The sequence below is a fragment of the Eublepharis macularius genome, chromosome 2 (genome assembly GCF_028583425.1).
Source record: "Eublepharis macularius isolate TG4126 chromosome 2, MPM_Emac_v1.0, whole genome shotgun sequence".
NCBI lineage: Eukaryota > Metazoa > Chordata > Lepidosauria > Squamata > Eublepharidae > Eublepharis > Eublepharis macularius.
In genome coordinates this window covers 67,874,525-67,893,603 of record NC_072791.1, presented here as the reverse complement: position 1 = coordinate 67,893,603, position 19,079 = coordinate 67,874,525, and the positions used below count along the sequence as shown (strand labels likewise).

Here is a 19,079-nt window from a genome sequence, read left to right as displayed (position 1 = left end):
GAGAGCTGAACTGTCTGTTCAATTGTGCAACGATTCTCTCATGGGGTCTATGAGAAAATTGTCATAATCGGATGGATTCGATGGGGGGGTGGAATTAACCAGGAAGCCATGACCAGTCTCTTGAGAATCCCAGATTTGACTGAGATTCCCAGTAAGGTATTTTTCAGGTATATTTTTAGACCAGATATACCAAACTGCACACTTGTTATTTTTTATTTTAAATTAGTTCCAAAACTTTCTCACCTCTATTTGACACAATTCTGCAGCACCCTAGTGGATGTCAATTTAACTTGCATCTATTTCATACTACCTTTTTGCATACAGATGTTCAGCTAACTGGATATTATATGGTATTTTCCTCTACATGTAATTGGACTACATAAAAAAAACTTGATTAAGTCCAAATATACTAATCATAAGCTATATATAGCAAAAATAATATCAAATTACAAAATATATTCAATTTATTATACCAAGTGTTATTTATTACCATTATTATTACTCATTAAGGAAGTTATGTTGATATAGTCAATAAATGGGGGTGGAAATCCAAAACCTTCAAAAAATTAAAATTTCACTGTTCCTTTAAAATCAAAATGTAAAACACTGAAATGTTTTCCTTCATCTTAAATATTAGAACTTCTGTTAAAACAGTTATACATTTTAGGAGAGTTTTTTGCTACCAAATACAGTCTATTATTAAATACAGTAAAGCTTTGTTATCTGGCACTCATGGGGAATGAGGATTCCTAGTTAATCAAATCTGGTGGGTACTCAACCCTTGCCTAGAGAAATTCTCACCCCACTCGGAATGCCATGGTGACAGTCTCCATGCCTGGTGAGACCGTTCCCCCTGCCAAGTCATAGAGCCATCCTGTGCCATGACAAGTGAGCAAACTGCCCAGGGGCCCAAGACTGGCTGAGGAGGAAGGAAGAAGGTATTTGCAGAGAATTGAGGTGCAGGAAAATGTGCTTCGCTCCACAGCTACCAATTAAATTTGCCCTGCCAATACTTCATCCGTTTTCAGCTATTTTGTTCCAGCCAGTCTCAGAAACTGGATACAAGCTCAACCAGAAAGGGACAGTACTAAAAAGACATTTGTAGGAACAAAGCTGTGATAACAGGACCAATCATTCCTGTTCCTGCCCTTCATTTCTCCTCTGTCCAACTTTGTTTGCACTGCTCATGAGCCACAGACAGGCTAGGAGCATACAAGCTGGCTACATACCTAGGTGAGAGACTAACCTTTTAAAAGCTTCTCATTCTCCACCTTATCCACCTTGACTTCCAAAATGGAAAGTTCACGGGCCTGTGGAAACAAAAAATAAAAACTGATAAAGCATGTCCTGCATATATGGAATCATAGAATCATAAAATCATAGGTTGGAAGGTACCTCTAGGGTCATCTAGTCCACCCCCCTGCACAATGCAGGAAATTCACAACTACTCCCCCTCCGACTGCCCCAGTGACCATGCCCAGAAGATAGCAGCAAAACAGAGGCTTTCTCAAGACTGAATTTACAGACCACCCAAATAATTGCCAAGGGAAAGAAAGTCAATATATACAATAAAGAAAAATAAAGAGAACAATGAAAATATTTCCAAATACTCTTCAGTACAATTGTTAATACAAAAATATTTTATATATTTTTTTGTAATAATCCACAAAACTCCATAAATATAAATGTGTGAGCAACTCAATTTCCAATCGAACGTAATGATTTACATACAGTCCCACAGCGTCTTGTAGACAGAATCTCTAAGTCCAGAAAGGATTGAATAAGATGCTGGAGAAATTGACAAAAGTCCTCTTCTGAAAATGATTCTCTATATTCAAAGAGGAAACCAATCTGTAGGAATACGTCGACCTTCCTCAACTGACCTTGTGGATACGAAGAAGAAGTAGGTGAAGGTACGTGTATCCAGTTGTTGTTCTAGTGATGCTCTTTTTTGTTGTTTTTTCTATAGGTAGGTGGAACAGCAAAGATGATGTGAGTCCCCTGAAGGGGTCCCCCCGCCCTACAAGCGGCCGGCAAAATCAGCTTGTTTTGTGTTACATCCACTTCCTCGGGGGCCGGTTTTTTATTTAGAAAATTTTTATTAGGTGAGAATATTAATATACAACTTTCAAATAGCATCTCATTATCCTTTCCCCCACCCTTTCCCTCCCCCCCCTTTTCCAAGACTTCCAACAGCTTTCCAACCCTATAGCCTAATCTATTCCCAATCTGTCCCCTTTTTCTGTAACTCCTTGGCCGATTCCAGACGGGCACAAATAAAGCGAGTGCTTTCGCTTTTCCAGCGACCTCACTCGTAAAAACCTATAATGTCCCGTCCCTGCTTACCTCCGGTTCATGGCGCTGTGTTGCGCTCCAGAAGCAGACGGTGTGAACGCCGTATTGCGGGTTTGCACACTTCTGGACGCTTCGTCGCCGTGGAGAGGCCCTCCCCTTTCCCTCCTTCCTTTGCCGGCCGGCAACAATATTCCCTTAATTTTTTTTTTAAACCGGGTGCCATTTGCACAGTTGCACGTTTGCGCACATTGAACTGCGCAAATGCGCACAAATGCACAAATGCACAAAAGTTGACGCTGCGTATTTGCATACCTGCATATTTGCGCATTTGCGCATTTGCGCAAAACACATAAAAAAAATTTTTTAAAAAAAACTGAAATGCGAACCAATGAAGGCCCCCGACGTCAACTGTGACGAGGAGGAAACAACCAATCCCGGGTACCTCAGTTGGCCGTGCGAACATCCGGAAGCGGGATGGCACGGCACGCTGCGAGACAAAGCGGATGGAGACGAAAGTGAACGTGTGGCCGGTAAGCGATTATTTCCGCAGAAAAACCGCAATTTCTGGCCATCTGGAATCGGCCCTTATCTCATGTTTACTTACTCTTTTATTCAACTAAGCCCTATCTATTAACTTCAAAAATATTGTTCTAAACTTAAAATCTATTATCTATTACTTTATATTAGCTCCACATATATTTAAATTTAAACTAACTAACAGTCGGATAAAACATCTACTTTAATAATTCTAACAATATCTATTAACTCTAAGTCCACTTACATTTGGGCTAACAATTAGCTAATACTTCATATGGTAAAGACTCTATCTCTTCTAATAACAAATCCATTCTAATAATTTTCAAATTGCCATAATTCCCCCTTTACGTCCCACTTCTTTTCTAAATATGTTTTCAATCTTCCCCAGTCCGTAAAAAATTCCGATGGATTCTGATCTCTCAGCTTCCTTGTCATTTTATCCATTTCCGCCATGTACAGCAATTTATGCATCCAATCTTCAATAGTTGGTATTTCTTGCACCTTCCATTTTTGCGCATATAAAAGTCTTGCTGCCGTCGTCATATAAAATAGTAATGTTCGGTATTGAGTAGGAACATCTTCCATGCTTAAGTTCAATAGCAATAGTTCTGGGTTCTTCTTTATTTGAATCTGCAATATCTCATTTATTACTTCTATAATATCTCCCCAGAACTGTCTGGCTATTTCACATGTCCACCACATATGATACAATGATCCTTCATGCTTTTTACATTTCCAGCATTTATCTGACATGTTAGCATTTCCAAGCGCAATCTTCTTTGGCGTTAAATACCATCTATAGATCATTTTATAAACATTCTCTTTAATACTGGTACAAGTTGAAATCTTCAGTGTAGTTTTTCATAAATATTCCCATGATTCCATTGTTATTTCTTTATGACAATTAATTGCCCACTTCACCATCTGTACTTTGACCGTCTCATCCTCTGTATACCACTTCAAAAGTATTTTATAAATCTTAGATATCTTCTTTTTGCTTTCTTGTAGTATAGTCTCTTCCAACTCTGAGTTTTCCCATTTAATTCCTTCTTTTGAACAATCCAAATTATAAAGGTCTCTGATCTGTCTATATTGGAACCATCCGTAACAAGAAGATAACTCTTCCTCCGATTTAATTCTTATCATTTTCTGTTCCATAATCAATATCTCTTTATATGGTAAACATTGTTCTTCATTGTAGATAGCTCTCGGATCAATCACTTCAAACGGTACCACCCAAGAGGGGATGCCTTCACCCAGATATTTTTTATATTTTTTCCAGATCGTGAAGAGGCTCCTTCTGATATAATGATGCAAAAACATAGAATCAGCTTTTATTTTATCCTGCCACAAGTAGGCATGCCATCCGAACAGCTTCTTATAACCTTCCAATGTTAAGAGCTTACAATCTTTCAGTGACATCCAGTCTTTTAACCAAACTAAACATATTGCTTCGTGGTATAGTCTAATATTTGGCAACTGCAGTCCACCTCTTTCTTTAGCGTCACACAAAACTTTCATTTTTACTCGTGGTTTCTTGCCTGCCCACACAAAGTCAGAGATCTTCCTCTGCCATTTTTCTTTAAAAAAAAAAATTATTGGTGAGTACATACAATGTTATTCAATACTCAAATTCCCCGTCTTATCTAAATTATATCAGCCCCCACCCTTTCCCCCCCTCCTTACTGACTTCCAACAGCTTTCCAACCCCAAACCCCTCTTATTACTCATATTACTCTTAACCATAATTTTTCTAAATCCTATATATGTTATATCACTTATTCTAAGCATGTTCAAATTCTTCTATATCTCCAATTTTCTAATATATCAATCTACATTTCACTGTTTAAACTATCTATTTTTTAATACAATCTCCTTATTACTAATATTAGCTTAGATTAATTAATAGCTAAGTTTCCCCATTAATGGTAAAGTTACTTCTCTCTCCCCTTTATAAAGTCACATATTAATAATTCTCAAACTGCCACAATCCTCCTTTCACATCCCATTTTTTTTCTAGATATTGTTTCAATTTCTCCCAGTCTGCAATATATTCTCTTGGATCAAGATCTTTAAGTTTTCTTGTCATTTTGTCCATCTCAGCCATGTACAGCAATTTGTAAATCCAATCTTCTATAGTTGGTATTTCTTGCACTTTCCATTTCTGCGCATACAAAAGTCTTGCTGCTGTAGTCATGTAAAATAGCAATGTTCTGTACTGCCTTGGAATTTCTTCCATTCCCAAGTTCAGTAGCAACAACTCTGGGTTCTTATTTATTGGGGTTTGCAAAACCTCATTAATTATTTCTATTATATCTCCCCAGTATTGCTTAGCTACCTCACAAGTCCACCACATATGATAAAATGATCCTTCATGCTTTTTACATTTCCAGCATTTATCTGACATATTTGCATTTCCATGCGCAATCTTCTTAGGCGTTAAATACCACCTATACATCATTTTGTATACATTCTCTTTAATATTGGTACAAGTTGAAATCTTCAAAGTATTTTTCCACAAGTATTCCCATAATTCCATTGTTATTTCTTTATGAAGGTTTATTGCCCATTTCACCATCTGGACTTTGACTGTCTCGTCTTCCGTATACCATTTTAAAAGTATTTTGTATATTTTCAAAATATCTTTTTTGCCTTCTTGTAGAATCACTTCTTCTAACTCCGAGTTTTTTAGTCTTATTCCTCCCTTTAGATAGTCCGAGTTGTAAAGATCCCTAATTTGCCTATATTGTAACCATCCATAGTGAGGAGATAACTCTTCTTGTGTCTTTATTTTTGGTGTTCTATGTTCTATCGACATTATCTCTTTATAAGTTAAACATTGTTGTTCATTATAAACAGTTCTCGGATCTATTACTTCATATGGTACCACCCATGAAGGGATACCACTTTCCATGTAATTCTTATATTTCTTCCAGATTGTGAAAAGGCTTCTTCTGAAATAGTGATGCAAAAACATAGAGTCCGCTTTAACTTTATCATACCACAAATAGGCATGCCATCCAAACAACTTTTTGTGTCCCTCCAAAGTCAGCAGTTTACGGTCTTTTAACGTTATCCAATCTTTTAACCATGTCAGACAAATTGCTTCGTAATATAATCTTATGTTTGGCAGTTGCAGCCCCCCTCTTTCTTTCGAGCCTTGTAATACCTTCATTTTCACTCGGGGTTTCCTGCCTGCCCACACAAAGTCTGAAATTTTTCTTTGCCATTTGTCAAATTGTTTGAAGTCTCGGATAACTGGAATAGTTTGCAGCAAAAACATCACACGTGGTAGCACATTCATCTTCACTGCTGCTATTCTTCCCAACCATGACCAATTTGATTTATTCCATTTTATCAAATCTCTTTCTATTTGTTGCCACAGTTTCTCATAATTATTTTTAAATAAATCTATATTTTTTGCAGTCAACTCAATTCCTAAATATTTCACTTTATTAGCTACCTCACAGTCCGTTATATCCATTAGTTCTTGCTGTTTTTGCTTTGTCATGTTCTTACACAATATCTTTGACTTCTTTTTGTTCACATGAAATCCCGCCAAATCACCAAATTCCTTTATTTTATCCATTATTTTTGGCATATTGTCTATTGGATCTTCCACTATCAACATTACATCATCCGCAAATGCCCTGACTTTGTAGGAAAATTCCTTTATTTTTATGCCACGGATTGTATCGTCCTCTCGAATTTGAATCAGCAAAATTTCCAAAATCAAAATGAACAACAATGGAGATAATGGGCAACCTTGTCTTGAACCTTTACCTATTTTCAATTTTTTAGTCAAATCATCATTAACTACAATCGCTGCATACTGGTTTTTGTAAATTCCTTTAACTGCTTGTGTGAACTTTTCTCCCATTTGCAGCTTTTCCATAGTGGCAAACATAAAATCCCAGTTCAAATTGTCAAATGCTTTTTCCGCGTCTACAAAAAAGAAACCAACTTCCCTATCACAGTGCTTATCGTAATATTCAATAGCGTTTATTACTGTCCTTAAATTGTCCTTAATTTGTCTATTGGGTAGGAATCCAGCTTGTTCTTCTGCAATAGATTCCGACATCCATCCCTTTAATCTTTCTGCCATAATTTTCGCAAATATTTTATAGTCATTATTCAGCAACGAAATTGGCCGATAATTCTTAACGTTGGTCAAATCCTGTCCATCTTTCGGGATCAATGATATATTAGCTTCATTCCATGAATCAGGAATCTTTTGGCCTTGTAATATTCCGTTAATTACCTCACTTAGAAACGGTGTCAGCTCATTGGCCATCATTCTATAGAACTTTGCTGTTATTCCATCTGGTCCCGGTCCTTTCCCTAATTTTGTTGATTGTATAGCTTCTTTTATTTCTTCCTCTGTCACTTCCCTATTTAACTTCTCTTTCCATTCCTCTGAAATTACTGGAAGCTTCACTTTCTCCAAATATTCCGCTATTGAATCTCTGTTCACCTCTTTCTTTTGGTACAGCTTTGCATAAAATTTAAAAAAGGCTCTACTAATGGCTGATTGATCTGTCAATGTTTTATCTTCCTCTCGAATCTTAGTTATGATTTTCTTCTCCCTTTTTTTTTAATTGCCACGCTAAATATTTCCCAGGCTTATTTGAACCTTCAAACGACTTCTGTTTCATTTTTTTAAAATTCCACTCCAATTCTCTATTGTTCATTGCCGTCAATTGTTCCTGCAGGATTTTCATATCCTGAAATATTTTCTTTTTTCCTGGTCTTTTTTAAAGTTGTATCTCTTTGGCTTTAATTTTTTCCATAATTTCAAGTCTCTTTTCTTCCCTACTCCTCCTAGCTCTTGCATTAACATCCATTAGCGTTCCTCTAATAACAGCTTTATATGTGTCCCATACCTTGTTAGTTGGTACATCCTTATTCAAATTGCACTGTATAAAAAATTTGGTCTCCGTAACAACGCCATATTTTCTTCCGTTTGCAGCAAGTCTTCATTTATCCTCCATCCTCTTTTCTTTTTATTTTTCCCAAATCTCCACATAACTGGATTGTGATCTGAGCCTACCTTGGGCATTATCTCCACATCTCTATTCCATACCACCAGTTCTTTGGAGGCCCAGATCATGTCAATTCTTGATAGTGTAAAATGTCTTGCAGAGTAAAATGTATATTGTCTATTTTTCGGATTTTGTCTCCTCCACACATCTTCCAGACTTTCTTGTTCCTTAATCGCAAAACACGATTTTGGCAAAAGTCCTCTCTTTTTCTGTGCACTTTTAGATTTCTTGTCTTCTTCCAAATTTGTAACTCCATTGAAGTCACCTGCCAAAATTATTTGACCATAAGTCAATTCATCTAATTGTTCCTGTAAGTCCTTGAAAAAATTTTCTTTTGCCCCATTGGGCACATAAATTCCAATCACCAAAATCTTCTTAGAGTTCCAAATTATTTCCACTGCAATATATCTAGCTTCTGTATCACTTAGAACCAGTTTTGGCTGTAGCTCCTCCTTTATATATAATACAACTCCTCTCTTTTTCTTTTTGGAAGCTGCTACAAATTCATTTCCAAGTTTTGCAAGTTTCAAATATTTCACATCCTGTTTTTTAATGTGTCTCTTGCAAACACACTATATTACATTTTTGTTTTAAAAGCCAGTGGAAAATAGTCTTACGTTTAAAAGGTGAATTTAGTCCATTTACATTCCAAGATATGATTTTACATTCCATGATCAAATTTTAGCTCCTTTTGGTAAGTCTTTTTCATTGTCCCTGATAAACCTTTCCATCTCCTGGCCAGATCTGACGATTTCCCTTACACCACCAAATTCGAAAGCCAGTCCTTCAGGTATTTCCCATCTGTATCTGATTTTCATGTCTTTTAACATCTGGACCAGCTCTCTATACTTCTTCCTCTCCAACAACACTGATCTGGGCAGTTCTTTCATGATTCTCACCACTTTCCCATCAACCTCTAATGGGTCTGAAATTGTTTACTCACAATTGACTCTCTCGTCTTTCTAGTTGTAAATTGCACAATCATATCTCTTGGTAACTTCCTTTGAGCTGCAAATTTTGAGTTAATTCTGTATGCCACGTCCAGAAGCGCTGCAATCTCCTCTTCTTCTTTTCCCAGGTATGCCGCCAAAATTTCTGTAATCTGCTCTTGGGCTGTTTTCTCCAAAACTTCCGGGATTCCACGAAATCTCACTTGTCTTTCCATTTGTTTACATTCAGCTACGGCCATTCTTCCCTTCACACCTCTCAGCTCCATTCTCTGCACATCTGCCAAGGTATCAGCCGCCTTTTCTACTGCGTTAACTCTCTGCTGTGTAACTTGCATTTCTTTTTGAACCTGATCCATATTCTTCGCTAATTCTGCCATCTCCGATTTAAGTGTCTCTTTAAAGTCTTTCAAATTTTTCGCCATCTCTTGCATCATATCTTTAAGCTCTTTATTCCCTTCCGAAACTTTTTTGTCTAGGTTTTCCAGCGCCATTTGCCATTCCTTCTTCGACATCGTGGGGCTAGCTCTACTTCGCTCCCATGAGTCTGCTCTTTTCCTTAGCTCCGTGGCGCGATTTTATTATTTTCCTTTATTTTTAAAAGTCAAAGTTTAGGTTATTTTTGTAAAAACTGATATTTACGCGGTCCAAAATGTCGGGCGTCTTTTCTCTATGGTTTTATTCTGAGGCAACCGCCCTTACCCTTGTCTAAGATGGCCTACTTCCGTTTTTCTTGAAGCCGCAGCTTTGCCCTCTTCAAAAATGGCGATATTCCACTTCCGCTGCTTACAAGCCGCTTCTCGCCAAGCTCTTTATGGTTCTGACGCACTTCCTGTTCTTCTCTGTTTCACAGCAGTTCTCGCAATGTTGAAAGTTTCTCACAGTCCACTATCTCTCTCTAGCCGTAGGTATGTAAGCAATAATTGTTTTTCTGCTCTAACTTTTCTTTACAATGTCACTTTTTAATAATTTATTTGCCAAAGTTTTCTCAGTTATATATCAAGTCTTTTGCAGTTTTCTAGATCTCTTTGTCACTTTATTTCTTATTGTAATCAGTCCCGTAATGAGAGATAGCAATCTTTACCTTCTTAGATGTTTCTCTTGGGTTGTAATCGCTGCTTCGATTATCCAATCGATTCAGGTTCCCTTCTTAGTTTGCTGAAGCTTGGGCATGTAGGTCTTATGCCAAAATTTGACTCCAAAGTCGCTGCAGAGATCTCAGCAACCTCTCTTCGGGTGGGACCTCAAGGGTGGATGGGGGCTCGTTACGTAGAACCCCCCTCACACCCGAGATCAATGCGCCCTCAAGGTCTTGAGCATACTTGCCTGTTCTCCGCATGAGAACAGGGGGCTGCGGGCAGTTTGCACCCCTCCAGCCCTACAAACAGCGACTCGGACAGCCCAGCTCCCTGAGCTGCGTTAGACCTCCATGGATCCCAAGCCGGAAGTCCTTCCTCTGCCATTTTTCAAATTGTTTAGTGTCTCTAATAATTGGAATTGTTTGTAATAGAAACATGATCCGTGGTAACACATTCATTTTAACTGCCGCTATTCTTCCCAGCCATGATAGATTTAGTTTATTCCATTTAATCATATCTCTATCAATCTGTTGCCATAGCTTTTCATAATTATTCTTAAATAAATCAATATTCTTCGCAGTTAACTCAATTCCAAGATATTTAACTTTATGTGTTACTTCACAACTGGTAATTTCCATTAATTCTTGCTGCTTTTGTTTAGTCATATTCTTACATAGTATCTTTGATTTCTTCTTATTAACATAAAATCCAGCCAGATCTCTGAACTCTTATCTTATCAAGCAACTTTGGCATATTTTGTATTGGATCTTCCACTATGACCATCACATCATCTGCAAAAGCTCTAACCTTGTAGGTAAATTCTTTAATCCTTATGCTTCTTATAGCCTCATCTTCTCTTATTTGAATCAATAACAATTCCAAAATCAAGATGAACAACAATGGAGATAATGGGCACCCCTGTCTTGTACCTTTTCTTTTTTCCAATTTTTTTGTTAGCTCATCATTTACTACAATTGCCGCACATTGGTCTCTATATATTGCTTTTACTGCTTGAATAAAATCTTTTCCCATTTGCAACCCTTCCATCGTGGCAAACATAAAATTCCAGTTCAAATTGTCAAACGCTTTTTCTGCATCCACAAAGAAGAAACCAACTTCCCTTTCACAATGTTTGTCATAGTATTCTATAGCATTTACTACAGTTCTCAAATTGTCTCTGATTTGCCTGTTTGGAAGGAACCCTGCTTGCTCTTCTGCAATAATCTCGACTAACCAGTCCTTTAATCTCTCCGCCAAAATTTTTGCAAAAATTTTGTAATCATTATTTAACAACGAAATAGGTTGATAATTCTTGACGTTACTCAAATCTTGATTTTCTTTTGGAATCAATGATATGTTGGCCTCATTCCAAGACTCTGGTATCTTTTGTCCTTTTAAAATTCCATTCATTACCTCTTTCAGAAAAGGTACCAGTTCGTTTTCCAATAATTTGTAGAATCTAGCCGTAATTCCATCCGGACCTGATGCCTTCCCTAACTTAGTCAACCGGATAGCCTCTTTTATTTCCATTTCCGTTATTTCTGCATTTAATTTTTCCTTCCATTTTTCTGATAGTATTGGTAAGTTGATCTTATTCAGATATTGGTCAATAGTATCCAAAATCCACTTCTTTCCTTTGATACAACTTTGCATAATACTTAAAGAAGGCTCTACTTATGGCCAGTTGGTCTATTAACGTCTTACCATCTTCTTGAATCTTAGTTATTACTAGGGGTGTGCAAAGGCACCCTGGTTCGTGTTTCCTGAATCTGGCAAACCCAAATCGAGAAGCCGATTTGGGTATAGCAGAAAACCGAATCGCCCAGCCGATTCGGGTATGCCAATTCGGGTTGATTCGGGTTAGCTTTTTCAATGGGAAAAAGTCTCCCCAGGCTTCTCTGAAGCCTGGGGGAGGCATTTTCCCACTGAATCAACCCAATATTGGTGGGGACCTTCCTCTAACTCCCCTCTAACAACCCCCCCAGTTTCAGACCGATTGGACTTTGGGGAGCCATGTTATGGCCCCCCAAACCAGGTCCCCCCATCCTCACCTAAGAAAAGGGCATAGCTTTAGGTTGCTGCTGCTGATCTTCATTCATTTTTTCCTATGGGGAAAAAATGAAGAGGCAGGCTTCCTTTGCCAGGGGTGGCATTTCGCATGGAAAATGCCCCCCAACCCTCAGGGGCCCTTCTCCCACCTTTCCTCCCATCCCCCACCAAGGCTCATCCTGCTCCCACTTGGGGGGCATTTCATGGCCTCCCCAAGTAGGTGCTCTTTTCTCTACTACTTACAGCTGGGGGAGGCTTGTCTTGCCAGGGGTGGCATTTTGCATGCAAAATGCCCCCCAACCCTCAGGGGCCTTTCTCCCACCTTTCCTCTCACCCCCACAAAGGCTCAGCCAGCTCCCACTTGGGGGGGCATTTCATGGCCTCCCCAAGTAGGTGCTCTCAGCCCCCAAAGTCCACCCCGTACAGTCCCACACAAACCCAGTCCCCCCCAGCTGCCACATACAGACCCAAATCCCCACATTAGCCCCTCACAGACCCAAATCCACCCCCAGCAGCCCTACACCCATAACCCCAGGAACAGGCTGGCCAGCCCTCCCCCTTTGTTCCCTATGCTGGGAGCTTCTAAACTCTCTTTCCCAGGGCAATTCCGCGCAGCCCAGGGGTGCCACAATGGTGGGCAAACTTCTGAGTGCCAAATTGTCCCTGGGAAAGAGTACCTGACCTGACACACAGACAACCACCCCCTGACACCCCCACCACCTACAGAGATGGCTGGCCAGCCTCCTCATTGTTCCCTATGATGGGAACCAAATGCACAACAAAGAATAAAACACGAACAACACAAAATAAAGTTTTTAAAAAATTATTTTCTCCCTTTCAAAGTACAAGTAGGCAAAGCATTATGACACATTACACTAGCAGTCCCCCACACAGAAAAATAACACAACTCACTTAACATCAGAGAATCACAAAAACACAATTCCTGTCAAAAACACTTTATTTCTTGAACAGCTTTAGGATACACAGCAGGGGGGGGCACACCAAAGGGCATTCCAGCATCCCACCTCACAAAAATAACACAACTCACTTAACATCAGAGAATCACAAAAACACAATTCCTGTCAAAAACACTTTATTTCTTGAACAGCTTTAGGTTACACAGCAGGGGGGCACACCAAAGGGCATGGCAGCAGTATCTTACACAAAAATAACACAACTCACTTCACATTAAAGAATCACCCCCCAAAAATTGCTGTCAAAAGCACTTTATTTCTTTAACTGCTTTAGGTTACACAGTAGGAAGGCACAACAGGGCATGAAAGCAGTGTACTACACAAAATAATACAACCCACTTCACCGTTTTTGACAGCAATTGTGTTTGGGTGATTCCCTGATGTTAAGTGAGTTGTGTTATTTTTTTGTGTGGGGGACTGCTGGTGTAATGTGTCATAATGCTTTGCCTGCTTGTACTTTGAAAGGGAGAAAATAATTTTTTAAAAACTTTATTTTGTGTTGTTCGTGTTTTATTCTTTGTTGTGCAGTTGGTTCCCATCATAGGGAACAATGGGGCTGGCTGGCCAGCCATCTCTGTAGGTGGTGGGGGAATTTGAGGAAGGGTGTCTGTGGTTCAGGTGCTCTTTCACAGGGACCAGCTGGCACTCAGAAGTGTGCCCACCATTGTAGCACCCCTGGGCTGTGCAGAATTGCCCAGGGAAAGAGAGTTTAGAAGTTCCCAGCATAGGGAACAAAGGGAGAGGGCTGGCCTTTGCCAGCCTGTTCCTGGGGTTATGGGTGTGGGGCTGCTGGGGGTGGATTTGGGTCTGTGAGGGGCTAATGTGGGGATTTCGGTCTGTGTGTGGCAGCTGGGGGGGAATTGGGTTTGTGTGGGGCTGTAGGGGGTGGACTTTGGGGGCTGAGAGCACCTACTTGGAGAGGCCATGAAATGCCCCCCCCAGTGGGAGCTGGCTGAGCCTTGGTGGGGGGTGGGAGTAGAGGTGGGAGAAGGGTGCCTGAGGGTTGGGGGCATTTTGCATGCAAAATGCCACCCCTGGCAAAGGAAGCCTGCCTCTTCATTTTTTCCCCATAGGAAATAATGAAGAAGATTAGCAGCAGCAAGCGAAAAAGACGCTCACTTTTCCCTTTCTTAGGCGAGGATGGGGGGACCTGGTTTGGGGGGCAATAACATGCCCCCCCCAAAGTCCAATCGGTCTGAAACTTGGGATGTTGTTAGAGAGGAGTTAGAGGAAGGTCCCCACCAATTCTGGCTTGATTCGGTGGGAAAATGCCTCCCCCAGGCGTCCGGGAAGACGGAGGCATTTTCCCATTGAAAAACCCAAATCAACCCGAATCAACCCGAATCGATTTGGGTTATGGTGATTCGGAAAACCTGAATCGATTCAACCCGAATCGGGGTGATTCAGGTTTTTTTCGGGTTTCCAAAACCCAAACTGCACACCCCTAGTTATTACTTTTTTCTCCCTTTTCTTTTTCAATGGCCACGCTAAATATTTCCCAGGTTTATTCGCACCTTCAAATGATTTTTGGTTCAATTTTTTCAATTCCCACTCTAATTCTTTATTATTCATTACTCTCAACTGTTCTTGCAGAATTTTTATTTCTTGATACAACTTCTTCTTCCCAGGTCTTTTCTTTAATTGTAACTCCTTGGCCTTTATCTTTTCCATAATTTCTTGCCTTTTTTCTTCTTTTCTCCTTTTGTCTCCTGTGTTTAAATCCATTAAAGTTCCTCTGATTACTGCTTTGTAGGTATCCCATACTTTGTCAGTGGAAACACCTTTATTTAGATTATATTGTATAAAGAATTTGGTCTCTCTTTGTAGTAGCATTATATTGTCTTCTGATTGCAGCAGGTCTTCATTTATCCTCCATCCTTGTCTTTTGGTGCCTTTCCCAAATTTCCACATTACTGGATTGTGATCTGAGCCTACCTTAGGCATTACTTCCGCCTCTTTAGTCCATACCGCCAGATCTTTAGAGGCCCAGATCATATCAATTCTTGATAGTGTCGAGTGCCTTGCCGAGTAAAACGTATATTGTTTTATTTTAGGGTTACTTCTTCTCCAAACATCTTCCAAATTTTCTTGATCTTTAATTCCAAAAAAGGATTTTGGCAAAAGTCCTCTTTTTTTATGAGCGCCTTTCATTTTTTTATCATCATCCAAATTTGTTACTCCATTAAAATCACCTGCCAGAATTATTTGAGCATATGTCAGTCCATCCAATTGGTTCTGTAAGTCTTTTAAAAAGTTCTCTTTAGTGCCATTCGGTGCATAAATCCCAATCAAAAGTATTTTCTTTGCGTTCCAAATTATTTCCACTGCTATATATCTAGCTTCCGGGTCATTTAAAATCACTTTCGGTTGCAGCTCATCTTTAATATATAAAACAACTCCTCTTTTTTTCTGCTTTGACGCCACTGCAAATTCTTTCCCCAATTTAGCAAACTTTAAATATTTCACATCATGTTTCCTAATATGTGTCTCCTGCAAACAAATTATATTACAATGTTGTTTAGATAGCCAGTGGAAAGTAGCTTTACGTTTCAAAGGTGAATTTAGTCCGTTTACGTTCCAAGATATAATTTTGTACTCCACTATCAAATTTTAGATCTTTTGGGTAAGTCTTTTTCATAGTCCTTTATGAACATTTCCATCTCCTGTCCAGATCTGAGTGTTCTTCTGGTCTCACGAAACTCAAAACTCAATCCTTCTGGTATTTCCCATCTATATCTGATGTTCAATTCTTTCAACATTTGTACTAGTTCTCTGTATTTCTTCCTCTCCAACAAAACCCCCCTAGGAAGTTCCTTCATTATTCTCACTCTTTTTCCACCAATTTCCAGAGGGTTTTGAAATTGCTTACTCACAATCTCCTCTCTTGTTCTTTTCGTTGTAAATTGGACTATTATATCCCTTGGTAGGTTTTTTTCTGCTGCATATTTTGAGTTGATTCTGTATGTCACATCCAGAAAGGCTGCCACTTCCTCCGGTTCCTTATTCAAAAATTCTGCTAGTACTTCTGAAATCTGCTCTTGGGTTGATTTCCCTTCCACTTCCGGGACTCCGCGAAATCTAAGTTGTTTTTCCATATGCTTACATTCCGCCACGGCCATTCTCTCTTTCAAACCCTTGGTTTCTATCCTGTGTGATACAGCCAATTTGTCAGTTTCATCTTCCACTGTTTTAACTTTCTGCTGTGTCAATTGTAATTCTTTCTTGACCTCATCAATATTTTTAACCAGCTCCACCATCTCTGATTTAAAAGTCTCTTTGAGCTCCTTAATGTCTTTCACAATCTCTTGCATCATATCTTTGATCTCCTTATTCCCCTCTGCGACTTTTTTATCAAGACTGTCCAGCGCCATTTGCCATTCTTTCTTCGACATCGTGGGGCTTGCCTTACCTCGCTCCCATGAGTCCGCTCTTTTCTTTAACTCCGTGGCATGGCTGATTTACTTTCCTCATCTTAAGCGTCAAATTTTAACAAAGTCTTTTAAAAATTTGCAATCCTAGCATCCAAAATGTCGGGCGTCTTTTCTCTATGGTTTTTACTTGAAGTTTCTGCCCTTTCCCTTATCCAAAATGTCCTACTTCTGCCCAATTTGAGGTCAAGCTCTTTCCCTTCTTCAAAATGGCGCATGTCCTCTTCTGGTTCCTCAGAGGCCGCTTCCAGCCAGTCTTTCTATTGCACTGACACACTTCCAGTTTCTCTTCTCGACACAGCGTTTCTCGCGATGTTTCAACTTTCTCACACTTTGCTATCTCTTATAAGCCACAGGTATGTAAACAATAATCTATTTTCCGCGTTAGCTCCTCTCTAAAAAATTCTTTTTTCTCAGTTACTTTGCCGGAATATTCACAGTAAGTTATTAAGTCTTTTGCAATTTTTGTCTTCTAATTTGATTCAGTTTCTTTTACCATTTTTCTTCTCACATAAAGAGATAGCAATCTTTACCTTATTAAATCTTCTTTATGGGTTGTAATCGCTGTTTCAGTAGTTACGATAGTCCAGTATTCCCAGTTTAATGCTGAAGCTTGGGTACGGAGGTCTTAAGCCAAAAACTTGACTCCAGAGCTACTGCAGAGATCTTTGCCACCCGTCTACGAGCGGGGTCTCAAGACTGGGTGGGTTATCATTGCGTAGATTTCCCCCCCCCCCACAGCCGAGACCCTCACACTCTCGGGGTCTTGAGCGTACTTGCCTGTTCTCTGCCTGAGAACAGGGGGCTATGGGCAGTTGGCACCCCACTAGCCCTCACAAACAGCAGCACGGACAGCCCAGCTCCCTGAGCTGCTTCAGCCCTCCATGAACTCCAAGCTGGAAGTCCAGGGCCCAGTTTTAAGTACACCAAACAAATGATTTTCCAAGAATCAACCAAGTAAATCTCACGTGCATATGTTTCAGCGCACACCAATACAGTCAAGATTGGTGTGCGCTGAAACATATGCACGTGAGATTTACTGGGGGAAAGTATGTAAATCATTACGGGCGATTGGAAATTGAGTTGCTCACACATTTATATTTATGGAGTTTTGTGGATTATTACTAGAAAAACATATACAATATTTTTGTATTAACAATTGTACTGAAGAGTATTTGGAAACATGCCCAGAAGATGACAAAACACCTCTAGGATCCCTAACTAAATTGCCTGTGGAAAATTGCTACCTGAACCCAAGGTGGCGATTGGCATTACCCTGGGCATGTAAGAAGGCCACAAGAACTAAGCACTGATGTAACCCTTCCCCCTCATGATCTGCCCAGGTTCACAGAATCAGCATTGCTGTCAGGTGGCCATCTAGCCTCTGCTTAAAAACCTCCAAAGGACAGCCCACCACAGTCCAAGGAAGCCTATTTCATTGAGGGACTGCTCTAACTGTCAGGACGTTCTTCCTAAAGTTTATCTGAAAGCTCTTTTGATTTAATTTCAACCTGTTAGATCTGGTCCAACCTTCTGGGGCAGCGGAAAACAATTCTGTGCCATCCTCTATATGACAGCCCTTCAAGTACTTCAAGTACAAGATGGTTATCATATCACTTCTCAGTTGTCTCCTCTCCAGACTAAACATTCCAAATTTCTTCAACCTTTCCTCAAAAGACTTGGTCTCCAGACTCATCACCATCTTCACTGCCCTCCTCTGGACATGTTACAGCTTGTCTATATCTTTCTTAAATTGTGGTGCCCAAAACTGAAGACAATACTCTAGGTGAGGTCTAACCAGAGCAGAGTCCAGTGATACCATCACTTCTCGTGTTCTGGACACTATGCTTCTGTTTATATAGCCCAAAACCACATTTGCCTTTTTAGCTGCCCTATAACACTGCTGACTCATGTTCACTGTATGGTCTACTAAGACCCCTAGATCCTTTTCATACATACTACTGCCAAGACAAGTCTCCCCCATCTTATAATTATGCATTTGATTTTTCCTTCCTAAATGCAGAACTTTGCATTTATCTCTGTTGAAATTCATTTTATTTGTTTTAGCCCAGTTTTCCAGCCTGTCAAGGTCATCCTGTATCCTTACTCTGTCTTTGATTGTATTTACTACCCCTCTCAATTTAGTATCATTTGCAAATTTAATAAGCATTCCCTCTATTCCTTCATCCAAATCATTTATAATAATGTTGAACAGAGCTGGTCCCAGGACTGATTCCTGAGGAACTCCACTTGTCACTCAAGAGGATGAGGAACCATTAACTAGCACTCTTTGGGTGCAATCTGTCAGCTAGTTACAGATCCACCTAATAGTAATAGGATCCAAACCACATTTTACCAACTTGTCGACAAAGATATGATGTGGAACCTTATCAAAAGCCTTACTGAAATTGAGATAAACTAAGAAAACAGTAAGTATTCATACAGTGAAAGTGTTAATTTTATTGCATCAGCTTTTTCTAAAAAATCCCTAAAATATCATCACAGAATACAAAGTATGAATATGGGAAAAAAATTAAATACAAAGCAATCTTACCACAAGGACCCCATTGGTAATCAGGTGCTCAGGAGGCCCAGGACTAAAATGGAGAAAGAAAAGAAAACCCCAAATAAGTCTGAATCTGTTTAAAGTTATTTGTATTTCATAACAGAAGTGGAAGTTATAGGTTCTTGACAATACAGAAGCCAAAACATATGTCTACTGACAAAC

At 39.6% G+C, this 19,079-nt stretch overlaps 1 protein-coding gene across 1 annotated transcript in view; it reads right to left on the bottom strand.

The window, feature by feature from the left end:
* Window positions 1-19,079, bottom strand: part of LOC129323395 (cytosolic phospholipase A2 beta-like) — an 84,665-nt gene that overhangs the window by 46,137 nt on the left and 19,449 nt on the right. Inside the window, exons 6-7 of the mRNA XM_054969929.1 lie at window positions 18,906-18,948; window positions 1,247-1,310 (exon numbers count right to left, since the gene is read on the bottom strand). Coding sequence (XP_054825904.1) covers window positions 1,247-1,310; window positions 18,906-18,948 — 107 coding nt within the window. The remainder of the gene's footprint in view (window positions 1-1,246; window positions 1,311-18,905; window positions 18,949-19,079) is intronic.